Source organism: Oncorhynchus mykiss, chromosome 7 (genome assembly GCF_013265735.2).
Source record: "Oncorhynchus mykiss isolate Arlee chromosome 7, USDA_OmykA_1.1, whole genome shotgun sequence".
Classification (NCBI taxonomy): Eukaryota; Metazoa; Chordata; class Actinopteri; order Salmoniformes; family Salmonidae; genus Oncorhynchus; species Oncorhynchus mykiss.
This window is the reverse complement of record NC_048571.1, coordinates 5202025-5222078: the sequence shown is the minus strand read 5'-3', so window position 1 is coordinate 5222078 and position 20054 is coordinate 5202025. Positions and strand designations below refer to the sequence as shown.

The 20054-nt window shown below is 49.5% G+C and overlaps 1 protein-coding gene across 3 annotated transcripts; it reads left to right on the top strand.

Moving 5' to 3' along the window:
* Positions 1-1362: 1362 nt before the first annotated feature.
* On the top strand, positions 1363-18996 carry LOC110522577 (vascular endothelial growth factor D). Of its 3 annotated transcripts, XM_036982145.1 has the most exons (9): positions 1363-2571; positions 7359-7620; positions 8044-8234; positions 14139-14272; positions 14369-14487; positions 15302-15490; positions 15700-16653; positions 18070-18215; positions 18429-18996. In XM_036982145.1, the coding sequence occupies exons 1-6, from the start codon at positions 2470-2472 to the stop codon at positions 15436-15438; spliced, it is 945 nt and encodes a 314-aa protein (XP_036838040.1). In that variant the 5' UTR covers positions 1363-2469; the 3' UTR covers positions 15439-15490; positions 15700-16653; positions 18070-18215; positions 18429-18996. The 3 variants fall into 3 exon arrangements, with proteins under 3 accessions (XP_036838040.1, XP_036838038.1, XP_036838039.1); XM_036982143.1 differs by lacking the exon at positions 18070-18215; XM_036982144.1 differs by having other exon boundaries at positions 18070-18996.
* The last annotated feature ends 1058 nt before the right edge of the window (positions 18997-20054 follow it).

The window sequence follows — 20054 nt, the reverse complement described above, 5'->3', positions numbered from 1 at the left end:
TCCTGTTTCTCCCTCCTCCTCCCTCCCTCTCTATCACATCTCCTGTTTCTCCCTCCCTCTCTATCACATCTCCTGTTTCTCCCTCCATCCCTCCCTCTCTATCACATCTCCTGTTTCTTCCTGTTTCTCCCTCCTCCTCCATCACTTCTCCCTCCTCCCTCCCTCTCTATCACATCTCCTGTTTCTCCCTCCTCCTCCCTCCCTCTCTATCACATCTCCTGTTCTCCCTCCCTCTCTATCACATCTCCTGTTTCTCCCTCCATCCCTCCCTCTCTATCACATCTCCTGTTTCTTCCTGTTTCTCCCTCCTCCTCCCTCCCTCTCTTTCACTTCTCCCTCCTCCTCCCTCCCTCTCTATCACTTCTCCCTCCTCCTCCCTCCCTCTCTATCACATCTCCTCTTTCTCCTCTCCCTCCTCCCTCCCTCTCTATCACATCTCCTGTTTCTCCCTCTTCCTCCCTCCCTCTCTATCACTTCTCCTGTTTCTCCCTCCTCCCTCCCTCTCTCTCTATCACATCTCCTGTTTCTCCCTCCTCCCTCCCTCCCTCTCTATCACATCTCCTGTTTCTCCCTCCTCCTCCCTCCCTCTCTATCACATCTCCTGTTTCTCCCTCCCTCTCTCACATCTCCTGTTTCTCCCTCCCTCTCTATCACATCTCCTGTTTCTCCCTCCCTCTCTCACATCTCCTGTTTCTCCCTCCCTCTCTCACATCTCCTGTTTCTCCCTCCCTCTCTCACATCTCCTGTTTCTCCCTCCCTCTCTATCACATCTCCTGTTTCTCCCTCCCTCTCTCACATCTCCTGTTTCTCCCTCCCTCTCTATCACATCTCCTGTTTCTCCCTCCCTCTCTATCACATCTCCTGTTTCTCCCTCCCTCTCTATCACATCTCCTGTTTCTCCCTCCCTCTCTATCACATCTCCTGTTTCTCCTCTCCCTCCCTCCCTCTCTATCACATCTCCTGTTTCTCCCTCCCTCTCTCACATCTCCTGTTTCTTCCTGTTTCTCCCTCCTCCTCCCTCCCTCCCTCTCTATCACATCTCCTGTTTCTCCCTCCTCCTCCCTCCCTCTCTATCACATCTCATGTTTCTCCCTCCTCCTCCCTCCCTCTCTATCACATCTCCTCTTTCTCCTCTCCCTCCATTCCTCCCTCTCTATCACATCTCCTCTCCCTCCATCCCTCCCTCCGCAGACAATCAAACCCCTGGGCACACACTGGTTGAATCAATGTTTCCTCGTAATTAGACGTTGAAATGAGGTCTGTGCCCAGTGGGAAGTGAGTTTTGGCTGGGATGGGATAGGGGTGGGGTGGAGGGTGGGAGCGTCCCTCCCTGGCCCATGTATCCATGCTGCGTAGCTGAGGTCTGGATCACATTTAAAACACATGTTCATGCTGCTCCAGATAAGCTGAACTCTGTGGAAATACAGTGGCTTTGGATTTAACAGCCAAGGCAGGGACAGACAGAACAGACTTACAGACAGACAGAGCAAGGCAACATCAGACAGACAAACAGAACCAGGGAGACAAGGCAGGGGCAGACAGAACAGACTTAGACAGACAGAGCAAGGCAACATCAGACAGACAAACAGAACCAGGGAGACAAGGCAGGGACAGACAGAGCCAGGATGACATGGTGGGGACAGAGAGACAGACAGACAGCCCTCTCAACCCTGAAGGACGGGAACTAAGTGCGGGGCCATGCTCGCTCGATGTGACAAGCAGGCCCTTTAACGCAGAGGCTGAGACACAGTAGATAATGAGATCTGAAGAGGTCTGGACTAACTGGGGAGAAGAGAAGAGGGGGGATAGTCAAGACAGGCAAAAGAAAGAGAGACAGTCTTAAGAGTCCTTGCTTGTAGTTGGACCAATAGAGAGAGTCTTAAGAGTCCTTGCTTGTAGTTGGACCAATAGAGAGAGTCTTAAGAGTCCTTGCTTGTAGTTGGACCAATAGAGAGACAGTCTTAAGAGTCCTTGAGGCAGTCTCAAGTGACTGAGTGAAACTCTAAGTGTCCTTGCTGTGTGTAGTTGGGGGGATAGAGAGAGAGGTAGAGGTGTTTTAAATCCTCTTTAGCTGTTCCATTTGCTCTGGGGTGTCTGTGGCCAGACGGAGAGGGAGAGAGGGAGAGGTGTCTGTGACCAGGGAGAGAGAGAGAGAGTCTGTGACCCGGGGGGAGAGAGGGAGAGGTGTCCGTAACCACAGGGACTGTGACAGGAGCTTGTGTGTGGTCTGAGGAGTCAGCGCCGGTCTGAGAGGGGCTGGTCTGTAGAGAGGAGACTCCTTCCTCTGGCTCTGCTCTCTATTATAGAGGATTACCCAATACAGAAACATCTCCCTGTTACAGGGGATTACCCTGAGAGAAACGGCTCTCTGTTATACAACTTCTGTCCAGAGACTGAAAATTCACCGTACGGAGACAGAAGGAGAACTTTGAACACAAAAGAGACTGAGATACAGCATTGAACCAGAGGATGCAGAGGATGCTTGCTGCCGGTGTTGGAATGATGCTGGTGTTGGTGAGGTTGAACTTGGGAATGCCTAACAAGGTTCAAGATGATCCCAGCTCTCTCAGGGTAAGTGTCCGGTGTCTATGCACTTCATTTCTGTATGGCTTCAATGTCCAGACCAGGCACTGTTTCATCTGCAACTCATGTTCTGCTCAGGCTCTTATTCTGTGGATTAAATGCACGAGTCATCGTCATCAAGAAGCTATTTATTAATAACCGGTATGTCATCAAATGGGGACACATGTCTCCCACTGGAGGCACCAGGTTTGAGTCCATCTTTGTGTTCTTATGAACTGAATCAACTCTCCTTACAAGTGTCCATGAAGATCAGAGCTGACATGGTCTAATGAGCAGTGTGTGTGTGCCTCTTATGTAAACGGTGCAAATGTATTGGAAGTCCAAATGCATGCGTCACCATTAACAAGATCTCACCGACCTGGAAAGAGGAGCGTTTCAACTTCCTAAATTATCAATCACTTCTTTCTCTTTCTCTTCTTCGCTCTCTCCTCTCTCTTGTTCGCTGTCTGTCTCCCCCCCCCCCCCCCCCTCACTCAATCTCCCGATATCTCTCCCCTTGGGGCCCTGCTTTCCCCTGGGTCTAAATTGCAGAAGAGGGAAAAGAAAACTCCTTGTCTGTCTGGTTTACGAGGAAGCAGCCATCTACACCCTAACGTCACAATCCTCACATAGAGGAAGCATCCAGCTACACCCTAACGTCACAATCCTCACATAGAGGAAGCATCCAGCTACACCCTAACGTCACAATCCTCACATAGAGGAAGCAGCCAGCTACACCCTAACGTCACAATCCTCACATAGAGGAAGCATCCAGCTACACCCTAACGTCACAATCCTCACATAGAGGAAGCATCCAGCTACACCCTAACGTCACAATCCTCACATAGAGGAAGCATCCAGCTACACCCTAACGTCACAATCCTCACATAGAGGAAGCATCCAGCTACACCCTAACGTCACAATCCTCACATAGAGGAAGCATCCAGCTACACCCTAACGTCACAATCCTCACATAGAGGAAGCATCCAGCTACACCCTAACGTCACAATCCTCACATAGAGGAAGCATCCAGCTACACCCTAACGTCACAATCCTCACATAGAGGAAGCATCCAGCTACACACTAACGTCACAATCCTCACATAGAGGAAGCATCCAGCTACACCCTAACGTCACAATCCTGACATAGAGGAAGCATCCAGCTACACCCTAACGTCACAATCCTCACATAGAGGAAGCAGCCAGCTACACCCTAACGTCACAATCCTAACATAGAGGAAGCATCCAGCTACACACTAACGACACAATCCTCACATAGAGGAAGCATCCAGCTACACACTAACGACACAATCCTCACATAGAGCAAGCATCCAGCTACACCCTAACGTCACAATCCTCACATAGAGGAAGCATCCAGCTACACCCTAACGTCACAATCCTCACATAGAGGAAGCATCCAGCTACACCCTAACGTCACAATCCTCACATAGAGGAAGCATCCAGCTACACCCTAACGTCACAATCCTCACATAGAGGAAGCATCCAGCTACACCCTAACGTCACAATCCTCACATAGAGGAAGCATCCAGCTACACCCTAACGTCACAATCCTAACATAGAGGAAGCATCCAGCTACACACTAACGTCACAATCCTCACATAGAGGAAGCATCCAGCTACACCCTAACGTCACAATCCTCACATAGAGGAAGCATCCAGCTACACCCTAACGACACAATCTTCACATATTGAACAGATCAGCGGCGGCTCATGTCGTTACAACGACTGGGAGAAATGAAAGCAAGCTGTTTCTGTTTGACATGTTTCATATTACACGACAGTCCTTTTCCTCAGCCCCGCCTCTGACCCGGCCCCGCCTCTGACCCGGCTCCGCCTCTGACCCGGCCCCGCCTCTGACCCGGCCCCGCCTCTGACCCGGCCCCGCCTCTGACCCGGCCCCTCTCCTCTCCGTTGTTTATTCAACTCTCCATCTGTTCTGTGGGTTTCCCTTCCCGTCTCGTAAATGAATGGAAGTCCCTTATTCCCTCGTTATTTGTCTTTCTCAACAAATCCGACCACACCCTTTTTATATTGTAAATGTTTAAAAGGTTATTATGATTTTGAACTTTTACAATTGGCAACAATAGACTATTTAAATTGCCACATTTTGTTGTTAAATTGACATTACACCAACACAGTCATAATGTAATGTCTTCGTTTTTTGGGGGGTAATAGTGTGCAGAGAGTGAATTTAGTGTAAATATGATTTGAACACTATAAGTGGAGGCAGGGAGGAAGCCACAGCTCCATAGGACTGGTCAGCTGTAACACCAGACCGGTCTCCTCCAATGTGTTTGGAGTTGTACACATGACTGTTCCCTTTCTCCATGTTGGTGTGTAGGGCACCGAGAGAGATCACACAACACACGTCTAGCAATTATTGTGGTCTGATTTTCTGACCTGCTTCTTATCTGCAGTAACACAGTATATTAGTTAGTGATCTACCTGCTTGTTATCTGCAGTAACACAGTATATTAGTTAGTGATCTACCTGCTTATTATCTGCAGTAACACAGTATATTAGTTAGTGATCTACCTGCTTGTTATCTGCAGTAACACAGTATATTAGTTAGTGATCTACCTGATTATTATCTGCAGTAGTACTGTATATTAGTTAGTGATCTACCTGCTTATTATCTGCAGTAGTACTGTATATTAGTTAGTGATCTACCTGCTTATTATCTGCAGTAACACAGTATATTAGTTAGTGATCTACCTGCTTGTTATCTGCAGTAACACAGTATATTAGTTAGTGATCTACCTGCTTATTATCTGCAGTAGTACTGTATATTAGTTAGTGATCTACCTGCTTATTATCTGCAGTAGTACTGTATATTAGTTAGTGATCTACCTGCTTATTATCTGCAGTAACACAGTATATTAGTTAGTGATCTACCTGCTTATTATCTGCAGTAACACAGTATATTAGTTAGTGATCTACCTGCTTATTATCTGCAGTAACACAGTATATTAGTTAGTGATCTACCTGCTTGTTATCTGCAGTAACACAGTATATTAGTTAGTGATCTACCTGCTTATTATCTGCAGTAGTACTGTATATTAGTTAGTGATCTACCTGCTTATTATCTGCAGTAGTACTGTATATGTGTTAGTTTGTGGCCTACCTGCTTGTTATCTGCACTAGTACTGTATATGTGTTAGTTTGTGGCCTACCTGCTTGTTATCTGCACTAGTACTGTATATGTGTTAGTTTGTGGCCTACCTGCTTGTTATCTGCAGTAGTACTGTATATGTGTTAGTTTGTGGCCTACCTGCTTGTTATCTGCAGTAGTACTGTATATGTGTTAGTTTGTGGCCTACCTGCTTGTTATCTGCAGTAGTACTGTATATGTGTTAGTTTGTGGCCTACCTGCTTGTTATCTGCAGTAGTACTGTATATGTGTTAGTTAGTGGCCTACCTGCTTGTTATCTGCACTAGCCTGTGCAGCAGCAGTTGTAAGCTTGTCTCTGTGGGAAACAGTAGCTAGGTCTCCTAATATTCTGTGTCTCTCCTCCATCCTCTGCTCCATGGGAAGGAGGAGGCTTGTCTTCTCATAGCTCCTAGAGCTCCTCAACAGGTGGACCCTGGGAACTCCTGCCCCCCACTACCCCTTAATGTCACCCCAGCCAACTCCACATTCGCAGCTGTTATGTTGTCTATGGGCTGATGCCAGGGGATCTACTGTGCATTTGGGGTACAATGGGCATCCTCTCATCCCAGCTATGAACAGTCATGGGAATGAGAAGAAGTAATGATTACACACGTAGTACTATAATACTGTTGTACTATAATAATGTAGTACTATAATACTACAATACTGTAGTACTATAAAACTGCAGTACTGTTATACTGTAGTACTATAATACTGCAGTTCTACAATACTACAATATTGTAGTACTATAATACTACAATGCTGCAGTACTATAATACTTTAGTGCTATAATACTGTAGTGCTACAATACTGTAGTGCTATAATACTGTAATGCTATAATACTACATTACCGTAGTACTATAAAACTACAATACTGTAGTACTATAATACCACAATACTGCAGAACTATAATACTACAATACTGTAGTACTATAATACTACAATACTGTAGTACTATAATACTACAATAATATAGTACTATACTACTGTGGTGCTATAATACTATAATGCTGTAGTACTACACTACTGTGGTACTATAATACTGTAGTACTATAATACTACAATACTATAGTACTATAATACTGTACTACTATAATACTACACTACCTTAGTACTATAGTTCTATAATACTGTAGTACTATAATACCGTAGTGCTATAATACTGTAGTACTTTAATACTACAATACAGTGGTACTATAATACTGTAGTACTATACTATGTAGTGCTATAATACTATAATACACAGAAGCACGGATTGTTTTTGTATCTGTTGTGACCTAAATGATGATAGTCTTAAATCCCAGGACAGCTGTTAATGGTCTGTGGGACCTGGCGTTGGGCAATAATAGCACAGTCAGAGGTGGATGTGAGTGTGAGGAATCAGACTGACTTGCATGTATCATCAGCTCAGTCCAGTCCTTGTAAACCGGCCTCAATCGCATCTAAAGTTAATCCTGACTTGGATGTAAGAGTGCTGCCCTCTTGTGGTGAGACTGTTGACTCTCACAAACCAACTAACAATATTTTACCATACTTTACCAGCGTGTTGGAGCTTATTTTCTATCCTGTCTTTAAAACAACATACATCATTAAATGTTTTGTGTCCTCCTCCTCTGCTCCCTGCAGGTGATCAACCAGGAGAAGTGGGAGAGGGATGTGCGTTCGGCCTCCAGTCTGGACGAGCTGCTCATGCTGACAGATTTCCCTGACTGGAAGCTGTGGAAGTGTCGTCTAAAACTCAAACACCTGGAGACGTCTCCCTCATCCTCTTCCTCTCAGCAGCCCAACTACCGTTCCTCCTCCTCCTCCTCCTCCTCCTCCGCTGGATCTGGGTCACACCGCTCCACGCGCTACGCTGTAGCATCCTACAGCCTGGAGATACTCAAAGGTATGTGGGTTCGAAACCTGGGTCTCCTCAAAACTGTGTTGGCTCTCTAAGCTAAATCTTTGGTATTGTTTGTTGAGCTATGCTGCTGGCTCATACAGCCTCGGGATACTCAAAGGTATGTGGGTTCGATATCTGCGTCTACTGTGCACTGCAAGAATGTGTCTAGACCTCTAGGCTAAAGGCTGGGCATTATTCTCCCTGGAGATAGTCATAAAGTATGAGACAGACTGGTTTGAACCCTGGGTCTTCTCGAGACTGTGTTAACCCTCCAAGCAAAAGCCAAGACATTCATTCCAGGTTGCTAATGCATGTTTTGTGGTTAGAATGTGAGTGTACCCAGACGGAACCCAAAGCAAGTCTCTATGTTTGCTATTAGTTTTGTTCTGTGTGTAACTGTTGGTGTTGTGTGTATGTGATCATTAGCCATAGATGATGAATGGCAGAAGACCCAGTGCACGCCCAGAGAGACGTGTGTAGACGTGGCAAAGGAACTGGGCACCACGACCTCCATGTTCTTCAAGCCCCCCTGCGTGTCCGTCTTCAGGTGCAACGGATGCTGTAACAAAGAGGGTGTATCGTGCAGAAACACAAGTACTGCCTATGTTAATAAAACAGTGAGCATTTCCTCTTTAAATATCTGTTAGAAGGTGTATTACAAATAAAATGCATTATTAATATTATTCTTAATAAATGGCAATCATTTCTGGCAGGGGTCGGCAAAGGGCAACAGGCAACAGGGCCCAAAGTTTTTAGTAAATAAATATCATTTTTTTTAAATATGATTTTACTTTTTGGTCAAAAAAATACCTTTAAAATCCGCAGGAATTCAGCTAAAAATGAGTTTAATTTAGTAAATCTGTTCCCAAGTATTCCTACTAATTAAGAAAATAGATATTTAATCATGTCTCAATGTTATCAATGTATGAAATGATGTCTATTTTCATATACAACCTATTTTTGGATGTTTGCGGTGTACAAATGATTGTAACAATGTTTCGGCCCCCTGACCATCCGTTCCAACAAACATCACCCCGCTGCTATAGTTCCAGCCCCCTGACCATCCGCTCCAACAAACATCACCCCGCGGCTATAGTTCCGGCCCCCTGACCATCCGCTCCAACAAACATCACCCCGCGGCTATAGTTCCGGCCCCCTGACCATCCGCTCCAACAAACATCACCCCGCGGCTATAGTTCCGGCCCCCTGACCATCCGCTCCAACAAACATCACCTCACGGCTATAGTTCCGGCCCCCTGACCATCCGCTCCAACAAACATCACCCTGCGGCTATAGTTCCGGCCCCCTGACCATCCGCTCCAACAAACATCACCCCGCGGCTATAGTTCCGGCCCCCTGACCATCCGCTCCAACAAACATCACCCCGCGGCTATAGTTCCGGCCCCCTGACCATCCGCTCCAACAAACATCACCCCGCGGCTATAGTTCCGGCCCCCTGACCATCCGCTCCAACAAACATCATCCCGCGGCTATAGTTCCGGCCCCCTGACCATCCGCTCCAACAAACATCACCCCGCGGCTATAGTTCCGGCCCCCTGACCATCCGCTCCAACAAACATCACCCCGCGGCTATAGTTCCGGCCCCCTGACCATCCGCTCCAACAAACATCACCCCGCGGCTATAGTTCCGGTCCCCTGACCATCCGTTCCAACAAACATCACCCCGCGGCTATAGTTCCGGCCCCCTGACCATCCGCTCCAACAAACATCACCCCGCGGCTATAGTTCCGGCCCCCTGACCATCCGCTCCAACAAACATCACCCCGCGGCTATAGTTCCGGCCCCCTGACCATCCGCTCCAACAAACATCACCCCGCGGCTATAGTTCCGGCCCCCTGACCATCCGCTCCAACAAACATCACCCCGCGGCTATAGTTCCGGCCCCCTGACCATCCGCTCCAACAAACATCACCCCGCGGCTATAGTTCCGGCCCCCTGACCATCCGCTCCAACAAACATCACCCCGCGGCTATAGTTCCGGTCCCCTGACCATCTGCTCCAACAAACATCACCCCGCGGCTATAGTTCCGGCCCCCTGACCATCCGCTCCAACAAACATCATCCCGCGGCTATAGTTCCGGTCCCCTGACCATCCGCTCCAACAAACATCACCCCGCGGCTATAGTTCCGGCCCCCTGACCATCCGCTCCAACAAACATCACCCCGCGGCTATAGTTCCGGCCCCCTGACCATCCGCTCCAACAAACATCACCCCGCTGCTATAGTTCCGGTCCCCTGACCATCCGCTCCAACAAACATCACCCCGCGGCTATAGTTCCGGCCCCCTGACCATCCGCTCCAACAAACATCACCCCGCGGCTATAGTTCCGGCCCCCTGACCATCCGCTCCAACAAACATCACCCCGCGGCTATAGTTCCGGCCCCCTGACCATCTGCTCCAACAAACATCATCCCGCGGCTATAGTTCCGGCCCCCTGACCATCCGCTCCAACAAACATCACCCCGCGGCTATAGTTCCGGTCCCCTGACCATCCGTTCCAACAAACATCACCCCGCTGCTATAGTTCCGGCCCCCTGACCATCCGCTCCAACAAACATCACCCCGCGGCTATAGTTCCGGCCCCCTGACCATCCGCTCCAACAAACATCACCCCGCGGCTATAGTTCCGGCCCCCTGACCATCCGCTCCAACAAACATCACCCCGCGGCTATAGTTCCGGCCCCCTGACCATCCGCTCCAACAAACATCACCCCGCGGCTATAGTTCCGGCCCCCTGACCATCCGCTCCAACAAACATCACCCCGCGGCTATAGTTCCGGCCCCCTGACCATCCGCTCCAACAAACATCACCCCGTGGCTATAGTTCCGGCCCCCTGACCATCCGCTCCAACAAACATCACCCCGCTGCTATAGTTCCGGCCCCCTGACCATCCGCTCCAACAAACATCACCCCGCGGCTATAGTTCCGGCCCCCTGACCATCCGCTCCAACAAACATCACCCCGCGGCTATAGTTCCGGCCCCCTGACCATCCGCTCCAACAAACATCACCCCGCGGCTATAGTTCCGGCCCCCTGACCATCCGCTCCAACAAACATCACCCCGCGGCTATAGTTCCGGCCCCCTGACCATCCGCTCCAACAAACATCACCCCGCGGCTATAGTTCCGGCCCCCTGACCATCCGCTCCAACAAACATCACCCCGCGGCTATAGTTCCGGTCCCCTGACCATCCGCTCCAACAAACATCACCCCGCGGCTATAGTTCCGGCCCCCTGACCATCCGCTCCAACAAACATCACCCCGCGGCTATAGTTCCGGCCCCCTGACCATCCGCTCCAACAAACATCACCCCGCGGCTATAGTTCCGGCCCCCTGACCATCCGCTCCAACAAACATCACCCCGCGGCTATAGTTCCGGCCCCCTGACCATCCGCTCCAACAAACATCACCCCGCGGCTATAGTTCCGGCCCCCTGACCATCCGCTCCAACAAACATCACCCCGCGGCTATAGTTCCGGCCCCCTGACCATCTGCTCCAACAAACATCACCCCGCGGCTATAGTTCCGGCCCCCTGACCATCTGCTCCAACAAACATCACCCCGCGGCTATAGTTCCGGCCCCCTGACCTTCCGCTCCAACAAACATCACCCCACGGCTATAGTTCCGGCCCCCTGACCATCCGCTCCAACAAACATCACCCCGCGGCTATAGTTCCAGCCCCCTGACCATCCGCTCCAACAAACATCATCCCGCGGCTATAGTTCCGGCCCCCTGACCATCCGCTCCAACAAACATCATCCCGCGGCTATAGTTCCGGTCCCCTGACCATCCGTTCCAACAAACATCACCCCGCGGCTATAGTTCCGGCCCCCTGACCATCCGTTCCAACAAACATCACCCCGCGGCTATAGTTCCGGCCCCCTGACCATCCGCTCCAACAAACATCACCCCGCGGCTATAGTTCCGGCCCCCTGACCATCCGCTCCAACAAACATCACCCCGCGGCTATAGTTCCGGCCCCCTGACCATCCGCTCCAACAAACATCACCCCGCGGCTATAGTTCCAGCCCCCTGACCATCCGCTCCAACAAACATCATCCCGCGGCTATAGTTCCGGCCCCCTGACCATCCGCTCCAACAAACATCACCCCGCGGCTATAGTTGGGGACCCCTGACCATCCGCTCCAACAAACATCACCCCGCGGCTATAGTTCCGGCCCCCTGACCATCCGCTCCAACAAACATCACCCCGCGGCTATAGTTCCGGCCCCCTGACCATCCGCTCCAACAAACATCACCCCGCGGCTATAGTTCCGGCCCCCTGACCATCCGCTCCAACAAACATCACCCCGCGGCTATAGTTCCGGCCCCCTGACCATCCGCTCCAACAAACATCACCCCGCGGCTATAGTTCCGCCCCCTGACCATCCGCTCCAACAAACATCACCCCGCGGCTATAGTTCCGGCCCCCTGACCATCCGCTCCAACAAACATCACCCCGCGGCTATAGTTCCGGCCCCCTGACCATCCGCTCCAACAAACATCACCCCGCGGCTATAGTTCCGGTCCCCTGACCATCTGCTCCAACAAACATCACCCCGCGGCTATAGTTCCGGCCCCCTGACCATCCGCTCCAACAAACATCACCCCGCGGCTATAGTTCCGGCCCCCTGACCATCCGCTCCAACAAACATCACCCCGCGGCTATAGTTCCGGCCCCCTGACCATCCGCTCCAACAAACATCACCCCGCGGCTATAGTTCCGGTCCCCTGACCATCCGCTCCAACAAACATCACCCCGCGGCTATAGTTCCGGCCCCCTGACCATCCGCTCCAACAAACATCACCCCGCGGCTATAGTTCCGGCCCCCTGACCATCCGCTCCAACAAACATCACCCCGCGGCTATAGTTCCGGCCCCCTGACCATCCGCTCCAACAAACATCACCCCGCGGCTATAGTTCCGGCCCCCTGACCATCCGCTCCAACAAACATCACCCCGCGGCTATAGTTCCGGCCCCCTGACCATCCGCTCCAACAAACATCACCCCGCGGCTATAGTTCCGGCCCCCTGACCATCTGCTCCAACAAACATCACCCCGCGGCTATAGTTCCGGCCCCCTGACCATCTGCTCCAACAAACATCACCCCGCGGCTATAGTTCCGGCCCCCTGACCTTCCGCTCCAACAAACATCACCCCACGGCTATAGTTCCGGCCCCCTGACCATCCGCTCCAACAAACATCACCCCGCGGCTATAGTTCCAGCCCCCTGACCATCCGCTCCAACAAACATCATCCCGCGGCTATAGTTCCGGCCCCCTGACCATCCGCTCCAACAAACATCATCCCGCGGCTATAGTTCCGGTCCCCTGACCATCCGTTCCAACAAACATCACCCCGCGGCTATAGTTCCGGCCCCCTGACCATCCGTTCCAACAAACATCACCCCGCGGCTATAGTTCCGGCCCCCTGACCATCCGCTCCAACAAACATCACCCCGCGGCTATAGTTCCGGCCCCCTGACCATCCGCTCCAACAAACATCACCCCGCGGCTATAGTTCCGGCCCCCTGACCATCCGCTCCAACAAACATCACCCCGCGGCTATAGTTCCAGCCCCCTGACCATCCGCTCCAACAAACATCATCCCGCGGCTATAGTTCCGGCCCCCTGACCATCCGCTCCAACAAACATCACCCCGCGGCTATAGTTGGGGACCCCTGACCATCCGCTCCAACAAACATCACCCCGCGGCTATAGTTCCGGCCCCCTGACCATCCGCTCCAACAAACATCACCCCGCGGCTATAGTTCCGGCCCCCTGACCATCCGCTCCAACAAACATCACCCCGCGGCTATAGTTCCGGCCCCCTGACCATCCGCTCCAACAAACATCACCCCGCGGCTATAGTTCCGGCCCCCTGACCATCCGCTCCAACAAACATCACCCCGCGGCTATAGTTCCGCCCCCTGACCATCCGCTCCAACAAACATCACCCCGCGGCTATAGTTCCGGCCCCCTGACCATCCGCTCCAACAAACATCACCCCGCGGCTATAGTTCCGGCCCCCTGACCATCCGCTCCAACAAACATCACCCCGCGGCTATAGTTCCGGTCCCCTGACCATCTGCTCCAACAAACATCACCCCGCGGCTATAGTTCCGGCCCCCTGACCATCCGCTCCAACAAACATCACCCCGCGGCTATAGTTCCGGCCCCCTGACCATCCGCTCCAACAAACATCACCCCGCGGCTATAGTTCCGGCCACCTGACCATCCGCTCCAACAAACATCACCCCGCGGCTATAGTTGGGGACCCCTGATTTATGTTTTAAGACAATTGTGATTATGATAAGTGCTCCTAAATGACAAGGATTTTGGAGAATGTGAATATATACAGAACGTACAGACTACATAATGTACACTATGCACGTCATTGGGCCATCAATGAGTCAAATAAAATACAGCTCTCTCTACAAAGTGGATCTCTGACTCCAGAACCGGAGTAATGTGATCTGACACGTTCCGTCCTGCAGCTGCTGAGTGTGATACCGTTCAAATACGGACCTGAGCCGGTGTTGATAAAGGTAGCCAATCACACAGAGTGTAAGTGTATGGAACCACCCCTGATCCGACGGCAAGCCCATATACGCTCTCACAGGAGGAACGGGTGAGTCCAGATGTACAGATACACACACACACACACAAACACACTCTCTCGCTAGTCGTACCCTTAGCACTAACCAGGCGGTGTGTTTGGTTGCAGGTGCTCTCCGATGCGTCAGCTCTCTAAATCAGAGGACTCCAGGCGTCTGTGTGCCAGTGGGTTGATCTGGGACTGCATGTCCGACCGCTGTGTGTCCTACCCCTCCACTAAACAACCAGGTTAGTCTACCACTGTGTCCTACCCCTCTACTAAACAACCAGGTTAGTCTACCACTGTGTCCTACCCCTCCACTGAACAACGAGTCTACCACTGTGTCCTACCCCTCCACTAAACAACCAGGTCAGTCTACCACTGTATCCTACCCCTCCACTAAACAACCAGGTTAGTCTACCACTGTATCCTACCCCTCCACTAAACAACCAGGTTAGTCTACCACTGTATCCTACCCCTCCACTAAACAACCAGGTTAGTCTACCACTGTGTCCTACCCCTCCACTAAACAACCAGGTTAGTCTACCACTGTGTCCTACCCCTCCACTAAACAACCAGGTTAGTCTACCACTGTGTCCTACCCCTCCACTAAACAACCAGGTTAGTCTACCACTGTATCCTACCCCTCCACTGAACAACCAGGTTAGTCTACCACTGTATCCTACCCCTCCACTGAACAACCAGGTTAGTCTACCACTGTGTCCTACCCCTCCACTAAACAACCAGGTTAGTCTACCACTGTATCCTACCCCTCCACTGAACAACCAGGTTAGTCTACCACTGGTAGATGTATCAACTATCCAGCCCAGTAGATGCACTAGATTTAGCTGGTATGCAGCACTGGGTTTGGGCAGTGTTTGCACTTTGGGGACCATTCCATTGTAATGCGCTGGGGATGCTAAATCAGGGTGTTATTCAGGATATGATATAGCCTCTGTAGGAAGTGGTTATTCTGATGTGTTGTTCTCGCTCCATTTTCCCTGGTCTGGTCCCTGTAGTCATATTAAGTAATTCCTATGTTTTTCTCTCTGTTTGTTCCAGACTTCTCTCCCAATATGAGAACGGTGGACTGTGACATAGATGTTGACAGGTGTGACTGTGTCCCAGACCGCACTACACTGTCCCCACAGCCCACCTTAACCCAGGACCCAGATCATCCTACCCTGCATGTCACCTGAACCATACTGCCTGTGCTAACAACAAACAGCACTTCAACCATGCCTCTCGCAGGTAGAATGCAACTTGAGACACACCCCTTTTGACTAGTTAGTTTGATCGTTTTGATAGTAGATAATTGATAAATGTATCAGCTGACGTTCAAGGTCTGAATGAATCAGTCCCTGATGTACATCAGAAATGTTTGGGTCCTCAAGAGACCGTGGTTGAACAGCCATACCACAACACATGTAATAACACCTTTTCATTCTTTTGATCCGCAGATGCCAGTGATTACTAAGAAGAATATAACCTTTGACATCTGCTTGGCTTTGAAGTTTGGAAGCAGTGAAAAAGTTCATAATTTAATTTATATCGCTATTTATATATCTAACTTCAAATAAAATAGTTTATCTTTCTAACCTACATACATGACGTTTTACATGTTTTATTTACATATGTAAATAATTAGTATTTATATGCACTGAACATGTATTTTACGCTAAAGAACAATATTTTTGTAATAATTGCTGCCAACATTTTGTAAATATAATCGAAGTTTGTCCTTTCGGTGTCTATCCTTCTTATTTATAATTAAAGTTTTAACCGTTTTGTTCAAAGTTCTCTCACCTTGTAAAGTATAGGTCGCGACCAGACCTGTTAACGGTGGGTCGCGACGTGTTAGAGCAAATGTATCATTATTTCATTAATTCCTGGAATTGATTTGGCCAAGTACAAATGGTCTGTGTTCATTGCGCTCTGTCTGCTAAGCAGCCGTGTCAGTTCGGCAGCTGTGCGACTGAGAAGCCTGTGTGCTTCGCGGTTTACCGGATCTTTTTTTTTCTGCAGTTTTAATTGAAGATCACTCCGCAACCAACAACGGTGCAGCGCTGTAGTTCGGCAGCAGATGATGCGTCGTCCGCCAATGACTCGGTATTCTCACTCGCCAGCTGTCATCAAATGTAGTCAAGCTAGCCATACATTCTGACAGCTCAATCGTCATTAAACTGAAATACAGCGATACGTTTCTTTCTATTGGTTTCATACCAACTTTGAGAAATAACGAGGAGCGCACACAATGTCTTTTGTCCAGGGAAGTGCTTAGTAATGAGTCTCTCAAAACGAACACATAAAAACAACACATTCTGACCAAACATCCACAGCATGATGGTATACCCAGGGAGTTCTTTCAGAGCAGGGCTGAATGCTTCAGGAAACATCGCTTTGACAGTGGAAAAGTAAGTCAACTAGCTTATTGTCATTTTATAACAGGTAAGCAGAAATAAGGGAGCACAATCTCTTAAAGTAGTAACTTAGATGTGAGTTTCCCTTTCAAACAATTACATTGTACACAGCTATTAACGTTAGATTGCTAATATTAGCCAAAGCAAGCAAGCTAGCTAGCTACTGTGCTACCCTTAAGTTACAGTACTGTATATTTAGAATATAAAATGATCAGGCCTACTGCACAACTTACTGTAGAAATGATTGTTGAAAACAACAAGTCGAGGTTGGAACTGTTGCTGTTAAAATACAAGTTATCATTTTTATTCTGAACTGGAATAAAATTATTGATTGCTTTTTATTTTTTTTGCTCATCTACAGCAGGAAGCGGTCTCGTGCCTGACTGAGAAAGCAGTAGATGTTCTGGTCCAGTTTGGCACCACATACCTATATGAGTCAGGGTTCGTATCTCTGGCGTACTTAAAAAACAAGTACAGAAACAGACTCCATGCTGAGCATGACCTCAGGGTTGCACTGTTAAAAACTGAACCCAGAATAGAAATGCTTGTTGAAAGCATCAACCAGCCACACACCTCTCATTAGGACTGTGTGTGTTTTCTGCTCTACATCTGTGTGATGTGATCAATCAGCTTATTCCAGTTCAGAATTTAAATTATTTATTATATTTTAACAGCAACAGTTCCAACCTAGACAGTTGGGGAACAGAGCATTCGGAAAGTATTCAGACCCCTTCCCTTTCCCCACATTTTGTTAAGTTACAGCCGTAGTCTAAAATTGATTAAATAAATAAAAATCCTCATCAATCTATACCCAATACCCCATAATGACAAAGCAAAAGCAGGTTTTTGCAAAGGTATAAAAAAAAACAATGGAAATATCTTATTTGCATAAATATTCAGACCCTTTGCAATGAGACTTGAAATTGAGCTCAGTTGCATCCTGTTTCCATTGATCATCCTTGAGGTGTTTCTACAACTTGATTGGAGTCCATCTGTGGTAAATTCAATTGATTGGACAATTGTCTATATCTAAGGACCCACAGTTCATGTCAGAGCAAAAACCAAACAATAAGGTCAAAGGAATTGTCTGTAGAACTCCAAGACAGGATTGTGTCGAGGCACAGATCTGAGGAAAGGTACCAAAAAATGTCTGCAGCATTGAAGGTCCCCAAGAACTGTCACGACTTCTGCCTAAGTCGATCCCGCTCCTTGTTCGGGCGGTCGGTCAGCCTTACCTCAGGTTTTCACCCCGAGAGTAACGGGCAGGTGGAGAGAGTTAACCAGGATGTGGGAAGGTTTCTGAGGTCTTATTGCCAGGACCGGCCGGGGGAGTGGGCGGCGTTCTTGCCCTGGGCAGAGATGGCCCAGAACTCGCTCCGCCACTCCTCCACTAACCTTTCTCCCTTCCAGTGTGTCTTGGGGTATCAGCCGGTTCTGTCTCCTTGACATCAGAGTCAGACTGAGGCTCCTGCGGTGGACGACTGGTTCCGGCGCAAGGGGGAAACATGGGGCGCCGCACATGTCCACCTTCAGTGCGCCGTACTGCACCAGAAAAGGTGTGCAGACCGTCTCCTCAGTGAGGTCCCGGTGTTCGCACCGGGGGACAGGGTCTGGCTCTCGACCCGAAACCTGCCCCTCCGCCTGCCGGAAGCTGGGTCCGCGGTTTGTGGGGACATTTAAAGTCCTGAGGAGAGTGAACAAGGTATGTAACAGGTTCCAGCTTCCCCCGAGTACCGCATTAACCCCTCGTTCCATGTGTCTCTCCTCAGGCCGGTGGTGGCTGGCTCGCTCCAGGAGTCTGAGGTGTGGGAGGTTCCTCCACCCCCTCTGGACATCGAGGGGGACCCGGCGTACTCCGTTCGTTCCATACTGGATTCGATTCAGCCTTCGGTACCTCGTGGACTGGGAGGGGTATAGTCCGGAGGAGAGATGCTGGGTTCCGGTGGACGACGTGTTGGATCCTTCTATGCTGCGAGATTTCCACCGTCTCCATCCGGATCGCCCTGCGAGTCGGTCCGCGCGTCAGCGGGGGGGTACTGTCACGGGCGGTGTTCGGCGGTCGACGTCACAGATCTTCTTGCCATCACTGATCCATTTTTCTTTTTCCATTGGTTTTGTCTTGTCTTCCTTCACACCTGGTTCATATCACATCAATTACATGTTGTGTATTTAACCCTCTGTTTCCCCTCATGTCCTTGTTGGAGATTGTTTGATTGTATGTTAGTGCTAGTATGTGTTGGTGCGCGATGGGTTTTGTACCCATTTTATACATTTTTGTATATTTAGGTTTTTGGAGTTTGTTTGTGAGTTCTTATTAAATGACTCTGTTTATACCAAGTTTGTTCTCCTGCACCTGACTTCCCTGCCACCAACACGTACACCTTACAAGAACACATTGGCCTCCATCATTCTTAAATGTAAGAAGTGTGGAAAGGGGGATATTCAGTTGTACAATTGAATGCATTCAACTGAAATGTGTCTTCCGCATTTAACCCAACCCCTTTGAATCGGAGAGGTGTGGGGGGACTGCCTTAATGGACATCCACATCATCGGTGCCTGGGGAATATCATCAGCTCTGGGATTCAATCCAGCAACCTTTCTGTTACTGGCCCAAAGCTCCTACTCGCCAGGCTACCTGCGGCCCCAGGGGAGAAGGGTTTTGGTTAGGGAGGTGACCAAGAACCCGATGGTCACTCTGACAGAGCTTCAGAGTTTCTCTGTGGTGATGGGAGAACCTTCCAGAAGGATAACCATATCTGCAGCACTCCATCAATCAGGCCTTTATGGTAGAGTGGCCAGACGGAAGCCACTCCTCAGTAAAATGCACATGACAGCTCGCTTAGAGTTTGCCAAAAGGCACCTAAAGGTAACCATGAGAAACAAGATTCTCTGATGAAACCAAGATTGAACTCTTTGGCCTGAATGACAAGCGTCACATCTGGAGGTAACCTGGCACCATCCCTACGGTGAAGCATGGTGGTGGAAGCATCCCAGAGACTGGGAGACTAGTCAGGATCAAGGCAAAGAAACCTGCTCCAGAATGCTCAGGACCTCAGTCTGGGGCGAAGGTTCACCTTCCAACAAGACAACTACCCTAACCACACAGCCAAGACAATGCAGGAGTGGCTTCGGGGCAAGTCTCTGAATGTCCTTCAGTGGCCCAGCCAGAGCTCTGACTTGAACCCGATTGAACATCTCTGGAGAGACCTGAAAATACAGTTGAAGTCAGATGTTTACACACACCTTAGCCAAAAACATTTAAACTCAGTTTTTCACAATTTCTGACATTTAATCCTAGTAAAAATTACCTGTTTTAGGTCAGTTAGGATCACCACTTTATTTTAAGAATGTGAAATGTCAGAATAATAGTTGATAGAATGATTTATTTCAGTTT

Coding starts and splice junctions, on each gene's coding strand:
- LOC110522577 (XM_036982143.1), top strand. CDS start 2,470: ATGCAGAGGATGCTTGCTGCCGGTGTTGGAATGATGCTGGTGTTGGTG. Junction 7,621..8,043: donor CAGCCTGGAGATACTCAAAG/GTATGTGGGTTC, acceptor TGTGATCATTAG/CCATAGATGATGAATGGCAG. Junction 14,488..15,301: donor CCCCTCCACTAAACAACCAG/GTTAGTCTACCA, acceptor TGTTTGTTCCAG/ACTTCTCTCCCAATATGAGA.